The sequence below is a fragment of the Prionailurus viverrinus genome, chromosome B4, assembly GCF_022837055.1.
Source record: "Prionailurus viverrinus isolate Anna chromosome B4, UM_Priviv_1.0, whole genome shotgun sequence".
Taxonomy (NCBI): domain Eukaryota; kingdom Metazoa; phylum Chordata; class Mammalia; order Carnivora; family Felidae; genus Prionailurus; species Prionailurus viverrinus.
The window spans coordinates 133825895-133850198 of record NC_062567.1 but is presented as its reverse complement, the minus strand read 5'-3'; the positions used below and the strand labels follow the sequence as shown (position 1 = coordinate 133850198).

At 50.7% G+C, this 24304-nt stretch overlaps 1 protein-coding gene across 7 annotated transcripts in view; it reads left to right on the top strand.

The window, feature by feature from the left end:
• EFCAB6 (EF-hand calcium binding domain 6) overlaps nt 1–24304 on the top strand; it is a 251139-nt gene that overhangs the window by 185589 nt on the left and 41246 nt on the right. For all 7 annotated transcript variants that reach the window (XM_047868126.1, XM_047868128.1, XM_047868127.1 and 4 more), the window contains 4 exons: nt 8017–8211; nt 13493–13648; nt 20248–20440; nt 23727–23918. In XM_047868126.1, the coding sequence (XP_047724082.1) occupies nt 8017–8211; nt 13493–13648; nt 20248–20440; nt 23727–23918 (736 nt within the window). The remainder of the gene's footprint in view (nt 1–8016; nt 8212–13492; nt 13649–20247; nt 20441–23726; nt 23919–24304) is intronic.

Below are 24304 nucleotides of genomic sequence, written 5' to 3'. Positions count from 1 at the left end.
TGTCTAATTTAGAAAAGCAAACTGAAGTTCTTATAAAATCCTTATTCTTTTTTAGATCAGCTCCAACACAGGGCCAATTGAGGCTCTCCTTATTCATATTCTCTTTCAGTAGATTAAATGAGTGGGTCCCACTGAGTAACCAGAAGATTGGGCTCCCCAGTCTTTCGGATGATCCAAAGACGACTGTGTGGTCTCAATACTCGAGGACCCGTCAGGGGATACAAGCAGTCGCCCGTATGCGGGGGCACAGTGTCGCCTGTGATAAATGCCAGAGGAGGGAACGTGTGGAGGAGAGAGGGAGTAAAAGCAGGAACGGCAGGTGGGGGCGGGGAGGGCGTGTGGAGGAACAGGAAGCTGTCGCAGTCGGAGGGAGGTTGAAATAGCTCCCGGGGGTCAGAGGAGAAGGGGGATCCCCTCACCCATGGGGTGTCGGTGAGACGTTCCATGAGTGCTGGCCCAGGGCTCCCAGGGTGAGAAAGGAGGGGTGGGGCCATCAGGGCCCCAAAGCCCTGGTCTTCAGGCATTATATCAGCCGGGCATTCGGGACTAGCGAAGGCTGATCACCCAGCCACGCTTCAGGAAGATGGGTCAGGGAACGTTCAGAGAAGGGATGGGTGGGCCCAGAGACTGTCGTCTGCATCCCGGTGGGGCGGGACGAGCTCCCGGGCTGGGTGTGGGCCACGGGAAAGAGGGGTGTTGGGGCCAAGTGTCCCCCTCGAGGGGGAGAAGAAGGGCACGCTCACTCGTCTTCCTGAAGGGGGGCTAGCGCACGTGTCCGTCTCAGTGGGAGTGAGACACTCCCTGCCGCTTCGGGCTCAAGTTTCTTTATACGTTTATTGACGTTATTAACCGTACACACGTCTGCCCTGACAACTGCACGAAGTCAGAATTGCCTCTGCGTTTGTCCGCGGACTGCCCGCCACGGGTGCTGAGGGACCCAAAGGGAGGGCGCCCCGCTGCCAGACGGGTGGCCATGGCTCCTGCCTCCGTCCTCACAGCTGCGGGGCCTCTGTCAAGTTACTTAACTTCTCTGCGCCTCGCTCTGCTCCGCTAAGTTTGCTGCATGTGTCGGTCAGGGGAGGCCAGCCGCGGTAACAGACAATGGTGCCCCGATAATGGTGTCCTGATCTAGCATGGGCGTCGTGGGGGGGGGGGGTCTGCCCACAAGCCGCTGAGGGGACCAGGAGCCCCACCACCCCCTGGAGCTGTCGTGACACCAGGCCTGGGAACGCGGCCGTCACTTTCCCCGAGTTCTGTTGGCCAGAGTCCTTTCACGCGGCCGCGCCCACTACGGGGCAGGCTGGGAGAAGCGGTCTGGAGTTGTGTCCCGGGCAAAAAGAAACAGGGACAGGGGAACTCAGTGGTGATGTCTGCCACAGGTGGAACTACCCCCGAGGGATGAGGAAGAGGGGCATTCGAGACAAAGGAAACTTCAGGAATGTTAGACACCAGTATCTGGGCAGGAAAGCAGAAACCACTCTACTATTTCTGGCCAAGTGGGGCTTAAGGCAGTGACGGACGACAAAGAGGTCAAAGGACTGGAAGCCTGGGTGGGGAAGGGGGGTTGTGGTATTACAGGCCAGAGGCTGCCGCCCCCTTGGGCTAGAAGAGGAAGAGGAAGGGGGTGACCCAGGGATCAGGAGACCGCTCCCTAACCTGGGACTGGAGGACAAACGGGAAACGGGGCATTTCTGGAAGCATCTCACCCCAAGGCTGCCTCCGAATCTGCTAGAATCTCAGCCACTGTGTGGAGCAGGAACCACGGCCACGGTGGGAGGCGCACCGGACACAGCCGGCAGGTAACTTGGAAGATGTGCCGAAGGATGAGCACGAGGTTGAATGCCACCAGATGAACATCCAGCTGACGGGCCAAGGAGGGATTCACATCCCAGGACCGCGGATTGACCTGAGCGGCCGGGACGTAGGCAGCCCGGGCTGTGCAGGAGAGCGGGCCTGCTCGTCCACTGGACCGGACTACGAAGGGCAGGATGAGGTAGGGACGCTGTCGTAAGGCCAGGTGGCTAGCAGGGAAAGACCTAGGCAGCCCTGCATTCTAGAAAGATCGCTCTGGCCATAGTGGGGAGGATGAATTACAGGAGACTGGGTGGGCGGCACAGAGGTCAGCGGGCCAAGTGAGAGGACGTGGTGAGCTTTCCTGGCAGTGGAGGGAGGACTGGGGAGGAAGTGACAGGTGTGAGGGAGATTTAGGAAGAGAAGTGAGCCTTAGCGGCCTGGAGGGAGAGGCCGTGTGAGGAGATCGGATGCCCCTGCGGAAGTTGGAAAGACAACCTAGGTGGCTGGGTAGCCTGCGGCTAAAGGCTGTGGTCTAGCGAGGGCTGCACCTTGTCCTTGTGGTGCCCCAGACTGAGCTGTGTGACCCCGGGCCCGTGGCTCGCCTTCTCCGGGCTTCAGTCATCTATCAAATGGGATGGCAATGGGGACCAAATAATATATGGGGAATACCTGGCGTACATAAGCGTAAAAAGTGGTAGCAAAAAGATGATACAGATTTGAGACTCTTTTCTGATTGCACTGTTAATGCAACACTCGTTTTAGAAGTCTCAGAAAATCCAGAAGAGCGTAAAGGAAAAGACAAGACAACAGCAAAGCAGCTGTAATGATAAATGGTGATCTGGTAGTGCGACTGTTCCACCCATCGTGGTCTCAGCTGGTCGTCCTCACCCTCACTCACCCTTCTGGCCTGTTCCTCTCAGCCACTCGGTCTTTGCTGGCAATGGCAGGTTCTCCACCCTGCTTCGCGCCCCTGGTCCAGCTCTGGACCACAGGGCAGGAGGCGCTGAGCCGGCGACGGGGGCTGGCCAGCCATGGGTTGTCTAGGCACCAGGAGCCTCCTTCGGTCGCCCGCACAATGGGAGGGGCGTTCTCCCCCACCCAGAGGGAGCTGGGACCGCTGTGACACGCTCTGTCAGCCCGGGGGGTCCGACTGTCAGAATAGGAAAGCCCCCCAACATGGGTAGGTGGACATGAGCAGACAAATAACATCTGCTCTTTCAAAAATACAAAATTTAAAAATAGGGTAGAATATAGACAAGGAAAAAAATAGCATCCATTATTCACTCAACATTTATTAAGCACCTGTGAAGTGCATTAGTTTAGAGCCTCAGATGAGTCTGGAGGGTCTCGTTTATGCTGTGGAAGTAAATTAATGAATTAACCCCCAAATCTCAGTGGCGTAGCACATCGATGTTTTGTTTCTCCATTTTTTTTTTTTTTTTCTTACTCATCCTACGTCTATAGCACGTGTAGCATCTCTTCTGGACGCTTCTCTCCCAAGCGGTGATTTGGGGATCTGGCCAGCTTCCAGCCTGTGGCTGCCTTGTCTCAGCGGGGGGCATCTGCGGAACCACAGGATCACACGGGCTTTGGTGGGCTTCAGCCCCAGGTGACACCCTCCTGCCTGCGGCCTGGGGCTGGTCCACTACCCTGCTCAGGCACAGGGGCCGGACAGATCGGGGAGCACCTGGGAGTTAAGCGAGCCATACCGTGGACTGGCTTATTGGGGATTAAAGGAACAAAATGTTCGAGCCTGGAGGAGGCTGGTGTGAAAGGAAACCTGCTAACTGAAGCCAAATTAGGATCTGTAAGGAGCAGTGTGTTTGCTTTGGTTTTGGAGAGCCCGCTAAGAATAAATCACAAGATGGAAGCATCTTCATTCATGCCTTCATTCATCTGAACAATCATGAAGCAGGGCGTTTTTGAAACTTCCTGCGTTGTAGGCCTTGTGCTAGCTTCTGGGGTTCCAGAGATGAGGCAGCCCTCACTCTCAGGCGGCTCACAGCTCAGCAGGGAGGGCAGACAAGGAACGCGACGGTGGCGGTGGCGGGGCGGTGGGAGCCGCGTGCGTGTTCAGGGGAGGGACCCCAGGAGACGCGAGGACGCCTGAGCGGAGTCTTAATAAACAGTCATTAGCCAGGGGTGGGGAAGGGCATGCCGGTGAACAGAGGCCCGGGGGCCGGGAGGAGGGGCAGGTCTGAGACGGGAGAGGAAGGGCCCTGCGTGTCTCGGCAGAGCCTGTCCGGCAGGGGGACCACCGAGAGGCCTGCCCAGGACCCACTGTGGGACATGCGCACCGTGCTGAGTACATTCTCTAGCCTCGTTTCGCCAGACAGAATTCATCTATTTTGGATCTAAAACAGACTTTGCTGAACAACCATGAAAAAAACACACTGTAAAAATTCACAGAAGACTAAAGCAGGAAAGCAAGTCTCAGGATGAACGGTAGAGATGACTAGTTGCATAAAGCCAGCCGACCAAGTGGACTTGATGGAAAGCTTTGGGGATCACTGGTGCTCTGTTTTTGCACATTTCATAATTTCGTGGTAAGTTATAGATTGGTATTCCGGCATCAGAAGAAAAGACGGTGCCAAGATGCCTGTGCCAAAGGTACCAGCTCCCTGGGAGCAGCCCGGACTCTTAGGTTCCCAAGAAGCTGGGTCCTCGGCATTGGCTCAGCCACGGCAGCCTCCTGGCTGGAACCTGGGAGCATCGGGCTGTGGGACGCCTGGACACGGAGGGCCCCAAGGTGGGAATGGACTTGAAGGGGTCCAATGAGCAAGGTCTGTAGATTAGGAAGGAGGAGCCTGAATGGGACACAATGGCAGGGAAGGAGTTTTGGAAGCACTTGGAGATGACTGGCCACGTAGGCTCCTAGCTCAGCATAAAGAACTTTTCATGATTCAGGTTGTCTGGCACTCCAGCGGGCGGTCCTTGAAGGGGTGCGTTTCCCATCCCTGGCGTGGTTTTACCCAAGGCCAGACCACTAGTTGTGGGGGGCACGGAGAAGGGATCGTGGCCCCAGATGTCTCCAGAACCCGTGATTCCACCAGGACTTGCCGAATGCCGTGGCCATCAGACCACCCTCACAGGCGACACCGGAGAGGATTCCGTGTGTCCCAGGCTGCCTGGCCTGAGTCATCAGTGGGGCTTACCCCAGACCCTCTGACTCTGGGGTCGGTGTTAGGGGGTAGACCTGTCACTGACGCAAGAGTCGAGCACCTAAACCGAGCACGAAGGACTAAGACTTTCCAGCAAAGCAATCAGTGCGAAGCTATTCGAATCATGTGTGCGACTGAACTGCTGTGTGTACAATAAATGGGCAGGGTAATCTGATCATATCATAAATTAGTGGCCATTGCCACATGCAAATGCAGGCTTTTATGGGTCCTCTGTTTATGTGCACATTTTTCCTAGCACATCTGCTGCCGAACCGTTTTAAAATTCAACCTTTATAGGCAAGTTGATTTTTTAAAATGTTACACAAAGGATTATATAATGAAGGGCGAGGTTATGTAAGCTGAATTAACTCTCTTATTATTCACGTTCACAACAATATTTTAGTCGCAATTGTGCAATCTGGTCTTCTGTTCCTCTGCGATGAGAATGGAATGTTTATGATCTTTATTAACGAAGTAATTAAGAAGTGTCTTTTCATTCAGTTCAAGTGTCACGATTCAGAGTTTGTTGTCAGTAGTCTCTTGCGGGTAACACGCCAGGATGTCAGTGCTTCCTGGGGAACACGCGTCCTTTGCCTTCGTTAGCTCAACAGACAAGTATCGATCATGAAGCTTTGGGAGGCCTGTTGCTGGGCGCTGGGAGTCTGTTTGTAAGATACAGACGGCGTGGTTGCTCCTCAAGAAACTTGCCGTCTGGCAGGGGAGGAAGGCGTGTGCTAAAGATGCAGAGGCAAAAAGACGGACGTGGTTGAGCCTGTGGGGGTCAAGCAGCCACAGGGCACTGGCGTGTGCTCCCTGGGTGCCAGGCCCTGGTCGAAGCATTTACCCACCGACCCTCACCAGACCCCAGAGGAATCCAGGGGCAGGTGGAAACACAGCACTTGCGACCTAGGAAGAGAGAGGGGTCGCTCGTCAGTGGGTGGTCTACGCACCATTCTTTCCGGAGCCCTCCTGTAGGGGTGGGGAGCCCTTGGGGGCTTTATTCAAGGGGGGGTCTTGACCAGAGTTGCATTATTCTATCGCTCTGCTGGCCCAAGGCTGGTCGGGCCTGATGCAGTTCAGGGAGAGACGCACGGCCCTGGGATCACCCTAGAGGCTCAAGGAATGGCACCCCTCCCTAGGTACATCGATGGAAAACTCCACTGCCCTTTCTGCAGCCGGAACCTTACCCCCAGTAGCAGGAAGAGCTGTTTGCTAGAGGCCTTGTGCCGCCTGAGCATCACTACCCTACAAGAATCACAGGACGAGCCTTGGCAAGGAGATACCCCACCGGCCCCCTTTGGTGGGTGTGGCCCTTTGTTTTGCTTTAGAAACAAAATCCACCGAATGCAGGTAGAAAGGTATCTGGCCGGGGCGGGGGGGGGGGGGGGGGGGGGTTGCAAGTACGAAGGTTGTACTAATAGCAGACACCTGGAAAGGCCTCAGAGGCTTTCATGAATCTAGTCGGAGGGGCAGTCCGGGTGCCGATCTGAGACGTTAGGTCTGGGAAGGCCTTGGGCGGCTCCCCGATGAGGGCACAGAGCTCCAGAATGGCTGAGCACCTTGCCAGGGTCTCCGGGCCGGGGAGCTTGTGTTTGACTTGGAGTTCTCTGCCCCGGGCCACCTCACGATCACTGGGGGGGAAGCTCCTTCCTTTGTAAGACAGCACGTGACAAAAATAGGTCCGGGTGCTGATAAGGCACGTAGAGTCAGACACGGCGGAAGGAAGCTACAAGCGTGTAGGGCACAGAAGCAAGAGTGGGGAGGGGGAGAGGCCTCCGGTTCTGTGGACGCCTCGGGGGAACAGCCCCCTTGGCCTTGGGGAAGGGTGGACAGCATTCCCACGCCTGGGACGCGCTGCAGGATTTAGCACAGGGGCATGGAGTGTTTGCCTGAACTTCCCACCCCTCACCCCCCACCCACCACCCCGCCCCTCGAGGACAAGAGAGTCAGGTAAGTAAATACATCGTCTTCATTGCTGCTCAACTGAAGCCGGTGGAAAGGTCTCCCTCCGTGTGTCAGAGGCGAGCGAGCGTGGGGTTCGGCAGATTTTTCCTCGTCTTGTCAGTTAACGAACAGAGGGAAGCTCGGCCTCACGAAGGAAAGCCGTCCGCCCTTATGCTCAGACAAACGTCCAAACAGCCTGCCGGAGGATTATGCCCACAACGCTGTTTAAATATAGGCTTGGTTCTTGTAACTCTTGAGTTCATCTGGGAAAAACTCACATCCGCAAATGGCATTTTTATCGGTTAGATGAGGACCAAGATCTTTTGGTAAAAATAAATGCTTTTTTTTTTCCTTTAAAGAAAATTGGCAATTTGCCTTAAACTTTTTATTGAAGTAATTCTATTCTATTTGAATAATGCTGGGAGATAAAAACCCTCCATTACGCCTTTTTTAATGAATTATAATTCAGAAACATCTCACTAATAGAAAATGACATAAAAGGTACGTAGCATAATTCTTATCTTGTTTTCCTTACTGGTCTCGCTCGTTGGTCGTATGTAATTGGCATCTCTTCAAAGAGAAAATGGGGAATTTGAATCAAATGGCCTTCATTTATTTGAGTTTTAAGATTGAGTATGTTTTTTGAAGGACTTTCTTCTAAACCTTAACATAGTCCTTACATGTAGGTGCTCAATTAAAAAAAAAAAAAAAAACCACACTGCTGAATGAATGGAAAGCTTGATTTTCATTTTCTGTGGCCACGGACATCTTTCTCACAGCGTGACAAGTGCATGAATTCGGACGCCCTCTCGGGGTGGCCAAGCTCACCTCACGTGAGGTGTGATCATTTTGTTGATAAGAGGTTTCCTAGTTTGATGTGCCTGTGAATCACCTAGGGATCTTGTTAAATGCAGATACAGGTCAGGTCTGGGTGACCCCAGAGACTCTGCATTTCTGGCTCCCCCCGGTGAGCGGTGCTGCCCATCTGCAGGGCACACCGCATGGCAAGGAACCAGACGAGCCCCCACCTTGCCCCCAAACAGTGCAGATATTGTCAGAACGCTGAGCACCCACACACCGTGGTGGCTACTGACGAGGGTCCTATTTGTTTCTGAAGCTATGACACCGGCGGAAGAGGACACATAACTTACCAAGAATTTTTACAGAAACTGGGGATTAACTACTCGGCAGACATTCATCGGCCCTATGCCGAGGACTACTTCAACTTCATGGGCCATTTCACGAAGCCACAGCAGGTGCACGAGGAGGCCCGACAGCCGCAGCAGAGCCCAGACAGGGCCGCGCCGGCCAGGTGAGTGCGTAAGTATCGCGGGACCGTGAGCTGGCCACCTGTTCGACGCGTACCCTTGCGGCCAAAGTGGGTTTGAATTGGTACCTCCCAGTGCTGGCAAAGTCATCATAAAATTCTACTACTCGCTGCTGTAGGTTCTTGAAATGGGTGTGAGGTCGCAGAGTTATAAAGGAGTTAAAGAGCTATGAGCCGTCTTCAGTCATGGCCTCACATCATTCCCGTTTTGTAGGTCACCTTTGAGAACTTTTCAGGTGTTTACTAACCTACACACCCAGGACCCACCCCTCGCCCAACCAGATGGCAAGTTCCAGAAGGACATGCCCATCTTCGTGTAGTGCAGAACACTGCCTGACTCCTCGTAGACGCCCCACGAACCTCTGTTGGTGAATGGATGAGTGAATGAATGGATGAATGAATGGATGGATGGATGGATGAATGGATTCATGAATGAATGAATGGATGGATGAATGAATGGATGCATGGATGAATGAGTGAATGAATGAGTGAACAAACAAGACATATTCCTTACCTCAGTACTTCCACTTGGGGAACTTTATCCCAGAGAAATAATGTAGTAGAAGCCAACCGTTTAGCGGTTGGAAGATACGATTTATAGCGTGTCTTCGACAACAACTAAAAGGGACACCTGCCAGTCACAGTGAGCGTGCTGCCTTAGAAAGTATGGCCCCAGGAATATGAAAAACTACATGCCTGTTTAGTTAGCCTTGTGAAGACTGGAAAATGTTTGTGATCAAAGGCTGATTGGAAATGACATTTTAACCAGTAAGTGTATCATGACTGGAACCACGTCAAACGTGGGTGCCTGTTCACAAGGACCAGAAGATGATGTGCAAGGGGCAGTGTGTCGTATTTGGATGATGGGACTGTATATTACTATCTTCAAAGTTTAAAACCAGTTACTAATGTACTACTTAAAAAAAATTATAACACAGGATGGGGTGCCTGGGTGGCTCAGTCACTTACGTGTCCAATGTTGGCTCCGGTCATGATCTCACGGTTCGTGAGTTCGAGCCCTGCGTCGGGCTCTGTGTTGATGGCTCGGAGCCTGAAGCCTGCTTTGGATTCTGTGTCTCCCTCTCTCTCTCTGCCCCTCCTCTGCTCGCTCGCACTCTGTCTCTCTTTCTCTCAAAAATAAATAAATGTTAAAAAGATTTTTTTTAATTTATAACAGGAGAAAAATTTGCTGCATTCGATGTAACAATCAAGCCATGGGACAGATGTCCCTGATCAGTCCCAGGCCCTGGTGGTCTCCCGTCAGCACCCACCAAGGCTGGGACTCTAGCTCCATGCTGTTCTCATCTGTGTTTCTGTCTGTTGCCTGTCACTTCAGCTCTCTGTCACCACCACCACCTCAAATGGCACCGGAATGAGCGAATGGGTTGTTGCTAAAGAATCCCCAAAGGAAATAAGAACCCCCAAGGACACGGGGAAGAAATGTAATGGCTAAATGGGGTTTACGAGAAGAGCAGTTCAAACACACCCCTGAATGAGGTCCCAAGTTCACTGGGTTATGAAGCCTGAAGCAAGAGAATCGAATTTGTGAGATTTGAAGTAAAACTATGCTCAAGATTGGTATAAATCAAATGTGCCATAAAACTAATGAGAAAGTGGAATTTATCTTTACCAGACAGGGCTGGCCTCATTACCCACTCGTGTCTTCCCTCCTGCCACTTGTGAGTAACGAGGCTCCAAGAGAAATCTCACATCCTCGGCGGGCTCACGCCGCATTCTTTCTCTTCTTGAGTTTCCGTTTATTGTGCAAACATGGATCACAGCGGAAAGAACTGGGAGCCACCAAACTGTCTCTCAGATCCCTGAGCTCAGTTAACTGATTCACACTCACCCTGCCCTCTCTGCCACCAGCACACTTTCTGACCAAAGAAGGCAAGCCTGATTTCATGAAAATGCATGACCGACTTCTGTTTCCTCAAAGACGTCAGGTTATAACATTGTCGAGTAACTTTGCCCTTCAGAATGGCCCGCTTTCAAATTTGGGGACAGTGAGTCTTCCTGGTGGTTCCAGGATCTTCTAGCTCCTCGGATGAGAAATGAGGAGACAGGTCTGTTACAGTGACCGAAATTTTGATTTGCCTCTTGAATCTGAGAGAACTTGTTCGGCGTGCCAGAAATACATCTTAAAAAATTATGAAAAACCCTTTTTCAAACTCATGCTTGTTTTCCACGCCTTGCTCTGTTTTGCCCAAGTCCGAGTGGAAGATTTGAGTCAGAGCAGAAAGAGTGAACCAGCCACGGAAGCCGTGGCCTGTTCGAAAATCGGATCGGGAGGTGTGTGAACAAAACCAGCGGAGCCGGGCCCGGCAAGGTGGTGTCGGGGAGGGCTCTGTGGCCATCCCACTGGCCATGACTGTGCCCTCTTCAGACTCTGCCTCGTTGTCCGGACCAGGAGCCAGCCGCCTGTCCCAGAGTGTCGGCCCACACTCGTTCAGTTCAGCGGTATGGTGTGATCTGTGCTCGAAACCCTCATTTACTCTGTGCGCATATTTACTCTGCCAGGGAAGTAATTACTGCCTAGAAACCAGTCCAAGAAATGCTGAATGCCTCAATTTTCTAAAAATATGTATCTCAAAAAATGTTTTGATTTTTTTATACCTTCATTTGCTTTCATTTTGAAGGATTAAGTGGAATATAATAGTTGTGATGACGAGTAATCATTCTGTAATGCGGGACTGAATTCAGCACACACCTGTAAGGGAGTCCAGAATGTGGCCGCTGTTGGTATACATTTGCCGAACCGTTAACGCAGCTCATTTGTATCCGTGGCTCGAGCGAGCTCGGTCCTCAGTTGGCCAGCTCCAAACTGGAGGCCAAGGAGGGAAGGGGGCAGATGATGACCCACGTAGCTTCCAAGTCGGTGCCGCTGTCCCCTTCTGACCTGCACGCTCCCGCTCCGCTTCCCCCCCCCCCCCCGCCCCCCGACTCTCCTGTCTGGGTGGATTCTTTTTTCTAGGCATGCTCAAGGAACTGCTGTCTCCACAAATACATATCTGGGGTGGTAGACAATTACCGGCAAAGATTCCGGGTGTGGAATTTATAGCACAGTCTCTTCCCTGAATAAGAACCCCACAGCCCAGCCCGAGCCCGAGCCTGCCAGACGAGCATGTCGCTCTTCTTAGAGACCTGGGTGAGCCGAGGTCATGGAATTTACAGCCAGTTCACCAAGGCCGGGTGCAAGATTGTTCGTGCTGAAAGGTTTCTCCACTTGTTTTAGTCCCTTAACGATATTTGTATTTTTCCCCCCCGTCGGGGAAGAATTTTCTTGACACATGGAGTCATACATTCTTGAACATGTTCTCTGAGGAAAACAGCCCTCCCGCAGGGAGGCACTCTTGTCCCTCGTCTGTAAAGTGAGGAGATAGTTACCCACGTCCCTTGCAGGGTTGTTGAGAAGAGTCAGTGGGAGAACGTCCATGAAGCCCACACAGCTCCAGCTTTGCCCGTCGACGCACACAAATGGCGGCTGCGTTTCCTTCCTTCCTTCCTTCCTTCCTTCCTTCCTTCCTTCTTTCTCTCTCTTTCCCTTTCTTTTCTCTCTTTCTTTCTTTCTTTTTCTTTCTTTCTTTCTTTTTCTTTCTTTCTTTCTTTTTCTTTCTCTCTCTTTCCCTTTCTTTCTTTCTTTCTTTCTTTCTTTCTTTCTTTCTTTCAAGTTTATTTTGAGAGAGAAAGAGCCAGCAGGGGAGGGGACAGAGAGAGAGGGAGACCGAGAATCCCAAGCAGGCTTCATGGTGTCAGCACAGAGCCCGACGCGGGGCTCGAACTCACCAACTGCAAGATCATGACCTGAGCCGAAATCAAGAGTCAAGACACTTGGGGCACCTGGGTGGCTCAGTCAGTTAAGCGTCCAACTTTGGCTCAGGTCAGGATCTCGCGGTCGGTGAGTTCAAGCCCCGCGTCGGGCTCTGTGCTGACAGCCCGGAGCCGGGAGCCTGCTTCGGATTCTGTGTCTCCCTCTCTCTCTCTGCCCCTCCCTCGCTCATGCTCTGTCTTTCTCTCTGTCAAAAATACATTAAAAAAAAAGAGTCAGACTCTTAACTGACTGAGCCACCCAGAGCCACCCAGGCGCCCCTGGTGGCTGTGTTTCTTAACAACACAGTACCTAATAAAACTAATAAAATGCCAAATGGCAAGGGGTCTCTGCCCCTGAACCCAGGAGAGCTCTCTGGGGGTGGGGGTGGGGGTGACACCCATCTCTGCTCGAGTGCCTCTTTCCCCGAGAGGCGTACCTGAACCTCCCCATGGGAATTGCAGCCTGCTCCCAGGCGGGGTCCTCAGTCCTGCTCCCCAGTCTCCACTGACCCCCTGCGCAGTGTTCCCAATGTCTTCTGTCTCAAGCCGGCCTCGCCCCACTGGGATGTAAGTTCTTCTGGGGATGCCTGTTTGAGCCCCTAGACGCGTCCCGATGCCCAGGGCCGAAGCTGGCATGTAAGAGGTGCTCCCCCAGTTTTCACCGAGCGCATCGAGGAGCATCGCTCTCTGTAGTTTTTAATTCCTTGTTCTATTTTTAAAGTAACAAATTCTACGGGGCGCCTGGGTGGCTCAGTCGGTTGAGCTTCCGACTTCAGCTCAGGTCACGATCTCGCGATCTCGCGGTCCGTGAGTTCGAGCCCCGCGTCGGGCTCTGGGCTGATGGCTCAGAGCCTGGAGCCTGCTTCCGATTCTGTGTCTCCCTCTCTCTCTGCTCCTCCCCCGTTCATGCTCTGTCTCTCTGTCTCAAAAATAAATAAACGATGGGGCGCCTGGGTGGCGCAGTCGGTTAAGCGTCCGACTTCAGCCAGGTCACGATCTCGCGGTCCGTGAGTTCGAGCCCCGCGTCAGGCTCTGGGCTGATGGCTCAGAGCCTGGAGCCTGTTTCCGATTCAGTGTCTCCCTCTCTCTCTGCCCCTCCCCTGTTCATGCTCTGTCTCTCTCTGTCCCAAAAATAAATAAACGTTGAAAAAAAATTTTTTTTTAAATAAATAAATAAACGTTAAAGTAACAAATTCTAGTAAAAAAATAAAACAAGGTTGTAATTTCTATACTATTGTCCTGCTAAAAATAATAATAAAATGATGACGGTACAAACTCACTATTTTTTTCCAGAATACCTTTTAATGCAAAAGTTACACCAAGGCTGCAAAACGCCTTCAAGATCAGTTCCTCGACGACCCAGCAAATCATCACATTAGAACAATCACCAACTCTTGCTTTAAAGAAATGATCTGTTTTCCTGGTTTGGGGATGCCTAAAATGTATTCTCTTTCAGGGACGAGCTTAAAGACCACTATCAAGATATCAGCAAAGCACTCACCAAAGTCAATCCATCCCCAAATGGCTACATACCTGTAAGCAAGATGCAGGAAGTGCTGCAGAGATGTGGTTGTCACCTGAAGGAAGAGGACCTGACCGATCTTCTGAACAGGTGTTCTTCCACTGGGTTCACTGTGCCTCTCACATAGACGGGACGGGAAAACGGGCCGGCACATTGCTTTTGCTTCTCCCTCCCTGCCCGTTCCGACAGCCTTTCGCCACTGAGGTGACGCCCAGGCATCCCCGTGGCTCCGTTGTAAACAGCTTGAGTCAACCCCCAGCGCAAGGAGAATGCAACCTCCAAATTTCCCCGTCCCCGGAGTCAACAAGTCTGACGGCTTCACGGATCCCTTCTGGTCCTTAAGTCGAATGTCTAAGTGACAAGCTTCTATAGCTGCTTCCCGGTTTTTAACTTTTAGACGGCGTCTGTCTGTTGACTCCATACCCAGAAGCTGTGGGTTTAACCGGCACCCACCGCCTCACCCACTCCGCCCCCCGCCTCTCTGTGGAACCCACACACACTTCCCTCCACGGGCCACCATGCTGCTGCATCACGGTTTCGGGTAGATCAGTATTCGGGGTTTGTAACATCGTGACTTGTTTCACGGATCGCTTTTCCCCTCCTGCATACCATTTTGTTTTCCCCGGAATTAATAATTATCTTTTCTTTCTTTCCTGTTTGCTTCGTTTCCTGCGTACTTACGATCAGTAATTAAACGCCCAACTCACCTCCGGTTGTAAAATCTTTTTCTACAGTGTTCACACTCATCTTCCTGGATGGCCTTTGTCATGTCCTTTAATTCTGAGAAAGTTTCTTGATGATTTCATTGACTTCCTCTCCCGTTCTTTGGGAAACTCCTATTTTTATTGGACATTCAACCACGTAGGATGTTTCCTTATATACATCTTTAAGTTTATTTATTTACTTTGAGAGAAAGAGTGAGCAGGGAGGGGCAGAGAGAGAGAATCCCAAGCAGCCTCCACGCTGTCAGCACAGAGCCCAACGTGGGGCTTGATCCCAGGAAGCGTGAGATCATGACCTGAGCCGAAGTTGGACGCTCAACCGACTGAGCCACCCAGGCGCCCCCTCCCCCTTTTTGTTACAGTTTATTTATGTTTCATTATATTTTCAAGTCTTTCCCATCTTCCACCTTTTCCTTCCTGTTTCCCTGTCCGGAAGATTTCTTCAATTTCACTCTCAACCCTTTCTTTTGGGACTTTTGTTTCTGCCATCACACTTAACCATATTTCTAATGACCAGAACTTGTCTTTGTTCCCAGGGTGTTCCTCTTTCGGAGCATCACGTTCTCATGTCCTGGATGTGTGATCTCATTTCTCTGAAGGTGTTAACGATGGATTTTTTTTTTTTTTTTAAGTTTTCTTTGCCTGAGGAGTCTCTCCTCCGTGTTGCTTTTTTCTACTAGTTTCCTTGTTCGAAAATCTCCACATTAAGAGTGAGGTCCTGGGGCGCCTGGGTGGCGCAGTCGGTTAAGCGTCCGACTTCAGCCAGGTCACGATCTCGCAGTCTGTGAGTTCGAGCCCCGCGTCAGGCTCTGGGCTGATGGCTCGGAGCCTGGAGCCTGTTTCCGATTCTGTGTCTCCCTCTCTCTCTGCCCCTCTCCCGTTCATGCTCTGTCTCTCTCTGTCCCAAAAATAAATAAACGTTGAAAAAAAAATTTTTTTTAAAAAGAGTGAGGTCCTAAGAAGCAGGTTAGAAGTTCTGTGCAGAGGAGTAGAACTTACTGACTTTGCTTTGAACTTTCAGTGTGGACTACTGTGGCAGGGCAGTCTGGCATGCGGTTTCTTTGGAGGACCCCCAGTGTCAGGATCTTTAAAATTTGGAGAGGGGGCAGTGCTGGTCAGATTTCCCAGAGACTGGTGTTGACACGTAACATATAGGGATGCCCCGTTACATTTGAATTCCGGAGAAACAATAATATTTTTAGTTTAAGGATGTGCCATGCAATATTTGGGGTACATTTATGTTAAAATTATTTTGTTTGTCTGAAATTCCAATTTAACTGGGTGCCCTGCTAGGTTATCGTTGGTCTGTTTTTCTAAACCTGGCAGCCCAACCAGAGAAGATTCTCTGGTCCCCTGCTGCCGGCAGTCTGGGAGCTGACTGGGAGGGGAAGCCTGGAAGTTTCAGCAGTTGGCGTGATAGGCTGAAGAACGCCCCCCAAAGATACCCTGGTCCTAATTCCTAGAACCTGTGAATGTGACGTGAGACGGAAAATGAGTCCTTGCAGGTGTGATTTAGGGTCTTGAGGTGGGGAGATGATCCTGGATCGTCCGGGTGGGCCTCAGATCACCAGTGTCCCTATGAAAGTGAGTCAGGGAGAGGCGTCACCCAGACATGAGCACAGGGGGAGAACTTCGCCCACAGGTGAGCACAGGGGGAGAAATCGGCATAGCGTGGCCACAAGCCAAGGATCTCCAGCAGCCACCAGAGGCTGAAGGTGCAGAAGAGATTCTCCCATAGCCTCTGGAGGGAACACGGCCCTGCCGACACCTTGATCTTGGCCCGATAAAACCGATTCCTGACTTCTGGTGTCCAGAACCGTAAGAAAAGAAATGTGTGATGCTTTGAGCCACCCGCTACTCTTGGTGTTTTGTTGCAGAGCCATAGAAAACTAGTAAAATCAGGGTATAAACTTCCGCTTAATCCCTCTCTTCATTAAGAACCCTCCCTATCTTGCACTAGGGACGCATGCTTTTCAGTTGAGAAACACTGACTCCAGAGAGCACGAATCCTGGAGCCCCCCTTGCGAGTGCTGGGGGAGGGGCACAGGTACCCAGACGCTTGGAATTTGGGGAGGGACATGGGGCCCAAGTGCTTCCTGCACACACCTTTAACCAGTCCCTCTAGTTTTCTTTTCCTTTTCATATGACATAATTGTTTTCTTGTTTTCCTTCTCTTTATTTTGTTCATCACGGTAAGTATCCCCCATCCCCCCTCCACCTCCCCTCTGGTAACCAGCACTGTGCTCTCCATAGTTAAGAGTTTGTTTCTTGGTTTGTTTTCTCTCTCTCTCTCTCTTTTTTTTTTTCCCCCTCTGCTCATTTGTCTTGTTTCCTAAATTCCACTTATCAGTGAAATCATACGGCATTTGTCTTTCTCTCTCTGCCTCCTGTCACTTAGCGTTGTAGTCTCTAGTCCCATCTATGTCTTTGCCAGTGGCGAGAGTTCATTCTCTGTGACGGCTGAGTAATATTCCATTGTGTGCACGCGCCACCTGTCCTTTATCCATTCGCCTGTTGACGGGCACTTGGGCTGCTTCCATAATTTGGCTCTTGTCGATAACGCTGCTGTGAACATCCGAGTGCATGGATCCCACTGAATGCGTGTCTTTGTATCTTGGGGGTAAATACCCAGTGCGATTACCGTATTGTGGGCTGGGTCTATTGGTAACTTTTTGAGGAAGCTCCATGCTAGTTTCCACAGTGGCGGCACCAGCGTGCGCTCCCACCAACAGTGCCCGAGGGTTCCCTTTTCTCCGCGTCCTCGCTGACACCCGTGGTTTCCTGTGTTACTGATTTTAGCCATGCCGACGGGTGTGAGGTGACATCCCATGGTGGTTTTGATCTGCGTTTCCCTGAGGATGAGGGATGGGGAGCATCTGGTCCTTCAGTTTTTAACCCCACGTTGATGCCTACTTCTAGCTGGAGAGGGGCCCCCGTGAGTCTCTTGCCCGCACACCGTCCATTCACGGCCCCCACCGGTTTTCCGCGGTGTCTTTTAAGTGTTCCTTCCAGCTTCCGGCTCCAGAGGCTTTCAGTCTAGGAAAGCAGATCTTAGCTGTAATTCTCTGTATTTGCCCGGATCCCTCCAGATTTGGGGGGGACGTTTTGCCCTGTGACCTCAGTTTTCTTGGGGGACAAGGGAAAGCTGTTTGCTTTCAGTCTGTTCGACTTTTCTCTTACCTCCCGTTTCTGCGCACGCCAGCCTCCCCTCCTGTTTCTACCACTGTCCCTCTCTCATTCTTCCACGTCCCGTCTTTTGTCAGGCGCGGTTTTAATTTGGGGAAAAGGAAGTTCAGCTTAACCTTCTATCCTGCAGCCACAACCAGGCCTTCTGTGCTTGGTTCACAGGTCGATTCTAAAACTCAAAAACCGTTGACCAGCATTTCACAATTATGATTATGTGTTCAGTGCCCACAGAATGAATGAAAATTAGCTTTCCTCCCGGCGGCACCATCCCTGAGCCTCTGTGTCCACCTTGTTGTAGGCAAACCTGGGTACTCATGCGTCTTTTCTAGGTCCCATGGGGGAAGGTGGTTCTTTGTGTAAGCTGTTTCCAGGAACGTAATGAGCTGTTTTCTAGGAACCCGGGGCTCAGTTAAAATTGAACGTTGCCACCCTTCCGCTTTCCCCAACACTCCACCCCACTTACAGTTCTCACGGGGGTTCCTTGGTACCCTCCACTCTGGAGCCGGGCCCCCACACTGTGCTGTCCCAGGTCTGTCCCTACCATTCCCCAGCAAGGTTGGATCCCATTCCCATTTCCTGTATCACATACCTTTTTATTTATGTATTCATTTATGTATTTATGTATTTATTTATGTATGTATGTATTTATGTATTTATTTATTTATTTATTTTAAATGTTTACTTATTTTTGAGAGAGAGACAGACAGACAGGGCTTGAGAAGGGGAGGGGCAGAGAGAGAGGGAGACACAGAATCCAAAGCAGGCTCCAGGCTCTGAGCTGTCAGCATACAGCCCAACGTGAGGCTCAGACTCACGAATCACGAGATCATGACCCGAGCTGAAGTCAGACGCTTAACCCACTGAGCCACCCAGGCACCGCCCCCCCCCCCCTTTTTATTTCTTGATTTCCATCCTTGTTTTGTTGGAGTACTTCCTGAAGTAACTTTCTAAGAAAGGGCAGACAAGAAATAAATTTTCTGAGTTCTTTGCCTGAAAAAGATTATTTAATCTCCTTCACACAGATTGCTGGCCTGTCTGAGCATAGAATCCTAAGGAGAAAATAATTTTTCCTTAAAATGTTGAAACCATTACTCAATTGCGTTTGAGCTGAGAGAAGTTCAATGCAGTGTGTGTGTGTGTGTGTGTGTGCGCGCGCGCGTGTAACGGAAGAATCATTTCATCCTCAAATATGCCTATACGTTCTCTTCTTCCTTAAACAGGATCACCTCTCACTAAATGTATTTCCAGCTGAACAAGAATTCATATGCATTCAATGAATAAATCATAGAAAAACAGCACCAGATAAATAATTAACTAAATGATTGTAAGAGAGTCTTGTTAAAATATAGTTAGGCTTGGTACTTTTATAAATAACAACAAAAAGACTGTGGAATTTCTGTAGTCCACCTTTCAATGGGGGTGATCAACTTTTTTTTTTTACAAATTGAAACCTTAATAAGGATCCATCGCTCAGTTGCTTGTTTCTTCTCAAAGACCTCTTGATGATAAACATCTCTGTTATTTGTAATTATATGTAGATTATTCATTTCTAGATCCAAAATAGACTTTTCTAAATAATACTGCGATTAGCATATGCATTTGATTTTATTACTAAATTTTAATACCAAGTTGGCAATTTATCCTGCTGATGAAATAGAGTTGATTAGCCTTTTCCCCCATGTCTCCATCATAGGAGCCAGCGACGCGGGGCCTGTGGAAGGCCGCTCTGCAGCTGTGGGTTGGAAAAGCACAGCTCTTGGCTCATTTTCTTTAGAAGCAGATATCTGAGTCACTAGAAACTTCTCTCTCTGGCTTACCAACATTCCACACTGTTCTTCTCTGACGTGGACTCCATCCCACTGAAAGAAAGCTTAGGTGTTAAAGTGCCAGCAGTCCCCAGAGAGTTTAAGTGACCAAAAAATGTGAACTTTGAATGCAATTAAACTTTATTTTGCATCAGTTTACATCTTTAAATAGGATCTATGTTCTCATGAAACTTTGGGGTTTTCTCTCGCCGTGTTTTCTTCTCGAATGTAAAGGTATTTTCTTCTGTGTCAGAGTGGAGGGCAGGGAGGAGTCTCCACATGGCTGTCCTCACTGAGACATGCGCTCAGAATTTCTATCTGAGAAAATACTAAGCTGTATAGGTTTTGTGAAACTGTCCCCTGAATGCTTTCAGCTTGACCACTCAGTTCCGACCAGTCTTGAAAAAGAACTTGACATACATTTTACTCAGTTCCTCGTGCCCTCTCCACTGCCTTTGTTTGACATGTTTCTCTTTTTTTCCACCTCCGCCAACCATTTCTCAGTCCAGCCCTCATGAGCCGAGGTCTCGATGACCACAGTCCTGAGCCCGCACACCCTCCAGTCTTATTTCCTGACCGCCCCTGCTGCCACTGTCGGGTGTATCTTCCCATGACACTGCCCTGCCCCCCCTCGTCTCTGCGGAGGCATCTTTGTTTGCCCCAGTCAGTGCATCAGGTTCCTAAGCTGGGCCTCCTTTTCCCTCCTTCTGCTGTCCAAAGCTGTGAGCCCCGCTGTCCAGGCTTTAAGTCTGTGGCCCCCGCAGCCCTCACCTCGCTCCGTCATATTGCATTGTCGGTGTGTGCCCGTCTGCTCTCATAGCTAACTGACAGGTGAGCACCTCCGGGCCAGAGAACAGCGTCCTAACGTTATTCCTGTTCTGCACACTGTTCTGTGCTCAGCAGCTCTTTGTTGAATGAATAAGCGGTGGGGTTGCTTTTTGTAATTAATATATTCCTTTCTTTCTTTGGGGACAAGTTGGGGAATCCGCTGGCACGGTAACTCCTTCAATTACCTTGACTTCTTGAAGGCGGTGGAGGACAGCGAGCCAGCAAGACCTCCGCCAAGAGAAAAAGAGGGCGCGCCCCTCACTTTTGCGACACTAGACCCGGCGGAGGTTGTGAAGAGTATCCAGGAAGTTGTCGACTCCTCCAATGCGGCTTTGTCAACGGTATGACAGAGCGAAACGTAGTTTTACTTTAGAAACTGAAGTCCGGGTGCTCATGTGAATTCACGAAGAGCTGCTGTCAGCCCTCCCCTCCTCCCGGCCCCCCGCCCCTCTCTTCACTCTCGTGGGGTGTCAGAACTCAGATGGGTCAGGCAAGATCAGCTGGTGCCTTTGAGCACATGTGTACCCGTGTTCGCTCTACAAGGAGCTGCCAGGATTGTGCCCAGCGTGTGCTCTCTGAGGTAGGAGTGCTCAGTGTTTAGCAGGTGCTGTGTCTGCGAGGGCAAGGGGCTCTGGGCAGAGAGGGCAGAGCACAGAGGTCCCGAGGGGAGAGCAGGCCCGGTGTGTCCCGTGAGCACCGGGCCCATAGCACCAGGTGGCCTTGGAGAGGTTGCCCGGGGCCCGGCTGTGGCACAAAGACTCATCGGGAAGGACGCCGGGAGCCAGGCGACGTGCAAGGTGCTCCCCCAAGTACAGTGACAGATACTTGACCGCTGACATCTGTATGACACTGCAGAGCGTGTAGGGATGATGCTGTGGCCCGTGCTGGAGTCCTTGGAAAACAGTGCTGCGGCCGTGCCCGTGGTGGGGCGGCGGTCCCCGAGACTGGTCCATACCTCCATTTCCCCTACAGCAGCAGCAAGAAGAGAAAATGCTGTCTGCAGAGGGCAGGCCTCGCAGTTCAATGAGATCGAAGGTTCAAAGCAGCCGGGGCCATGCTGGACACAATCAGAACAAGACTGTCCTTCAGACACTGTCAAAAACCTAGGACCATGCTCACTAAATCCCCCGAGTGAATAATCCCCTAGGCTATGGAGGCAAGGTGGGCTCTGGGGTCCAAGCATAAGGGACTAGAGAGAAGGAGAAAGGCAAGTGCCATGCGGCCAGCCTGTGAAAGTTCTAGAATGTCAGCCAACTTGACCTTTGTGCTGGTGAGCAGACATTTTTCACATCTAGGAGTTCTCTGTGAGGATTTAAGATTTTTATGTCTTTGTTTTAATGATTCTGCAAAGATAAAAATTAGTCTGAACACGTGGGTCATCTGGAAAGCACACAGGCCATCTTCTACGTACCTTCCGGTGCCCGCGTGTGAGATGGCGCTGGGCCCAGCGGTCACCGCATGAGCATTGCGAGCATGGATGTCCACCGGGATGAGGGTCATAGAGACGATGAAGGGGCCCAGGCAGTGGCCGCAGCAGGCTGGAGACCCAGCCCTGTTGAAAGGACAGCTTCTCCTCAGTCTCAGCCGACTGTTGCTGAGCTGAAAACTGGCCCCACTTTGCTAGAGCTTTCCATTTTTCATGAGACACTCTGAAACCTCCTGGTTTCTAAATGTCAGGACATATGTCAGGTTTTTAAAGCACTCTCCAGACCAAACAAGTCCATTTGCAGGATGGTTTTGCCTCTTTCTGACGTAAAGTGGCACTATTAACATCCATCGGGATGTTTCTCAAACTGAAGTTCGTGGAACCTCTAGGGGGATCCATGACTCTCACCTCTGAGAAACACTCCTTAGGCAGTGATGTCTTAAGCAAGAGAGTGAGGTCGGGCCAAGAGAGCGGCAGATGGAAGGGAGAGAGGGCATCTGGGGCAGCGAGGCACAGAAGGAATGGCGAGGTCTGAGGACAGCCATCAGCGAGGATACCGGGCACGTTTGTGCGTCTTTGCATATCACTGGAGATGTGTCTCAGATGCATCTTGTTTCTGAAACGACATCACAATAACTTATGTTTCTATAGAGTTTATAGATTGCCCAGCACACTGCCTTCTGTCTTTTGGTTCATGTTTATTTATTTTTGAGAGATAGAGACAGAGACAGGGTGCAAGCAGGGGGTGAGGCAGAGAGAGAGGAGACACAGAATCCGAAACGGGCTCCAGGCTCCGAGCTGTCAGCACAGAGCCCGACCTGGAGCTCGAACTCACGAACGGCGAGATCATGACCTGAGCCGAAGTCGGGCGCTTAACCGACTGAGCCACCCAGGCGCCCCTCAGCGCACTGCCTTCTAACGTCCTCGTAACACAGATGCTCAGCTGACTGGGCTCATTTTTATGGTCATTCTCCACATTCGTTGAGATCAACTATGTGTCCAGTACACGTACAGCTGTTTGCGGGCCATAGTAAAACAACATTGTGAGTTGCAAAGTCCGTCTTTTCCTACCGCAGAAGCTAAGGTCATGGAGATTAAGATCTCATGGTAGGAAAGCAGAGGTAGAATTCAAAGTCCACTTCTGAGCAGAGGTGGGGTGGAGGGGGGGTCTCCCGGGTTTTTCCACCACCCACGGCTTTGTCCCGTTACCACACGCTAAATAAAAACTTGACGCTAGACGGTATTTTAAGGTTAATTTGGTTGCACACATATCACCACCCCCACGGACGGATGGGATGGGCTTAATTAGCCCTGAATGAGAATTAACCAGCAGGGAATGTGGTTTGGGGTCTGCACGCACATTCAATTCTCACTTTAAAAAAAAGAAAAAAAAAAAGATCCTAACCCACCGCTTGATACAGATTTCCTAGTGCAATAAAAATGAATGATTTTGTTCCGACAGATGGAAAAAAAATGTGCTTTCTTTTTATAGCGCGTTTTTGCACTTTTTCAGTTTGACTGGAGTACGGCTGGGCTGGCCCTGGCCGCCCCCCACCCCCGCCCCTCCAACACCGGCTCGTGGCCACGGGGATCCACCCATGAGCCGAGGCCACACGGGCACTGGCCCTGGGTTGCGGAAAGGGCAGCAGCCTCCCAGTATAAGCCTCGGGGTGGGAGTGGGGATGGGGCGGTCCCTTAACTGCTCCTCCCGGCCACTTCTCAATCAGGCTGCACCTTGAGACCCCCACCCCACCCCTACTGTGGCAGGATTGCATCTGAACCCCCTGTGACAGTCACTTTGGGCATGTTGTTCCCCCCCCCCCCCACCCCCAGAGCCTCTCTCCTCCTCTGCCAAGCAGGCCTCCTTGGAGCTCGGGTGGCTTCAAAGCCCTATGGGAAAGGGGCCAGGGCTCCTCACTCCCCTGCCTCTCCATAGCCACACGGGGGCCAGTGAAGCGACCCTTCCCTGCAGCACAGAAGCTCTCACACCAGGCCCATGCTTCCTTTACCCGTCTCAATGTTTTAGTCATGGTGCCTTTGATCAGTAAGGTAGGATTTATGGGGGACTCGAATACACTTGACTTCACTTGCAGTCAGAAAAGTAATACATAAAAATATTTTTTAAATATTCACTGGATGGTAACATCTGCCTTCTCTCTCTCTCTCTCTCTCTCTCTCTCTCTCTCTCTCTCTCTTTGTAGGCATTTTCTGCTTTGGATAAAGAGGACACTGGGTTTGTAAAGGCTTCAGATTTTGGACAAGTTCTTAAGGATTTCTGTCACAAACTCACAGATAACCAGTATCATTATTTTTTGAGAAAACTAAAAATTCATCTAAGCCCCCATATAAATTGGAAATATTTTCTCCAGAACTTCGACTCTTTCTCCGAAGAGGTAAGGATGTTGGCGTTACCTGAGCACCTCTCTTTGAGACCGGGTTAAAAGTAGTTTTTGCCAAACGGGTAATTGATTAAAATCGCATCAAGTAAAAGGTCAATCGCCTCATGTAATTAGCTAACTCCGAATGAAACTTTGGTATAAATTCTACATAGAGTGTTAAAAGGTAAGTGTGTATACTTTATGGAAAACCTTTTTATTTTGTTTTGGTTTGGTTTTCTTTTGTTTCGTTTTCAAAGAACTTTGGGAGCTTGCTTTAGTCTGGTTGCTTCAGAATTCTCCGGAATCTTAGATCCCTGAAGATGACCTGGTGTCCACGGAAGTGAGGCCCACAGTGTGTCGGGCCCGGAGCCGGAAGTGAGGGAACCGGGTCTCACTTGGGA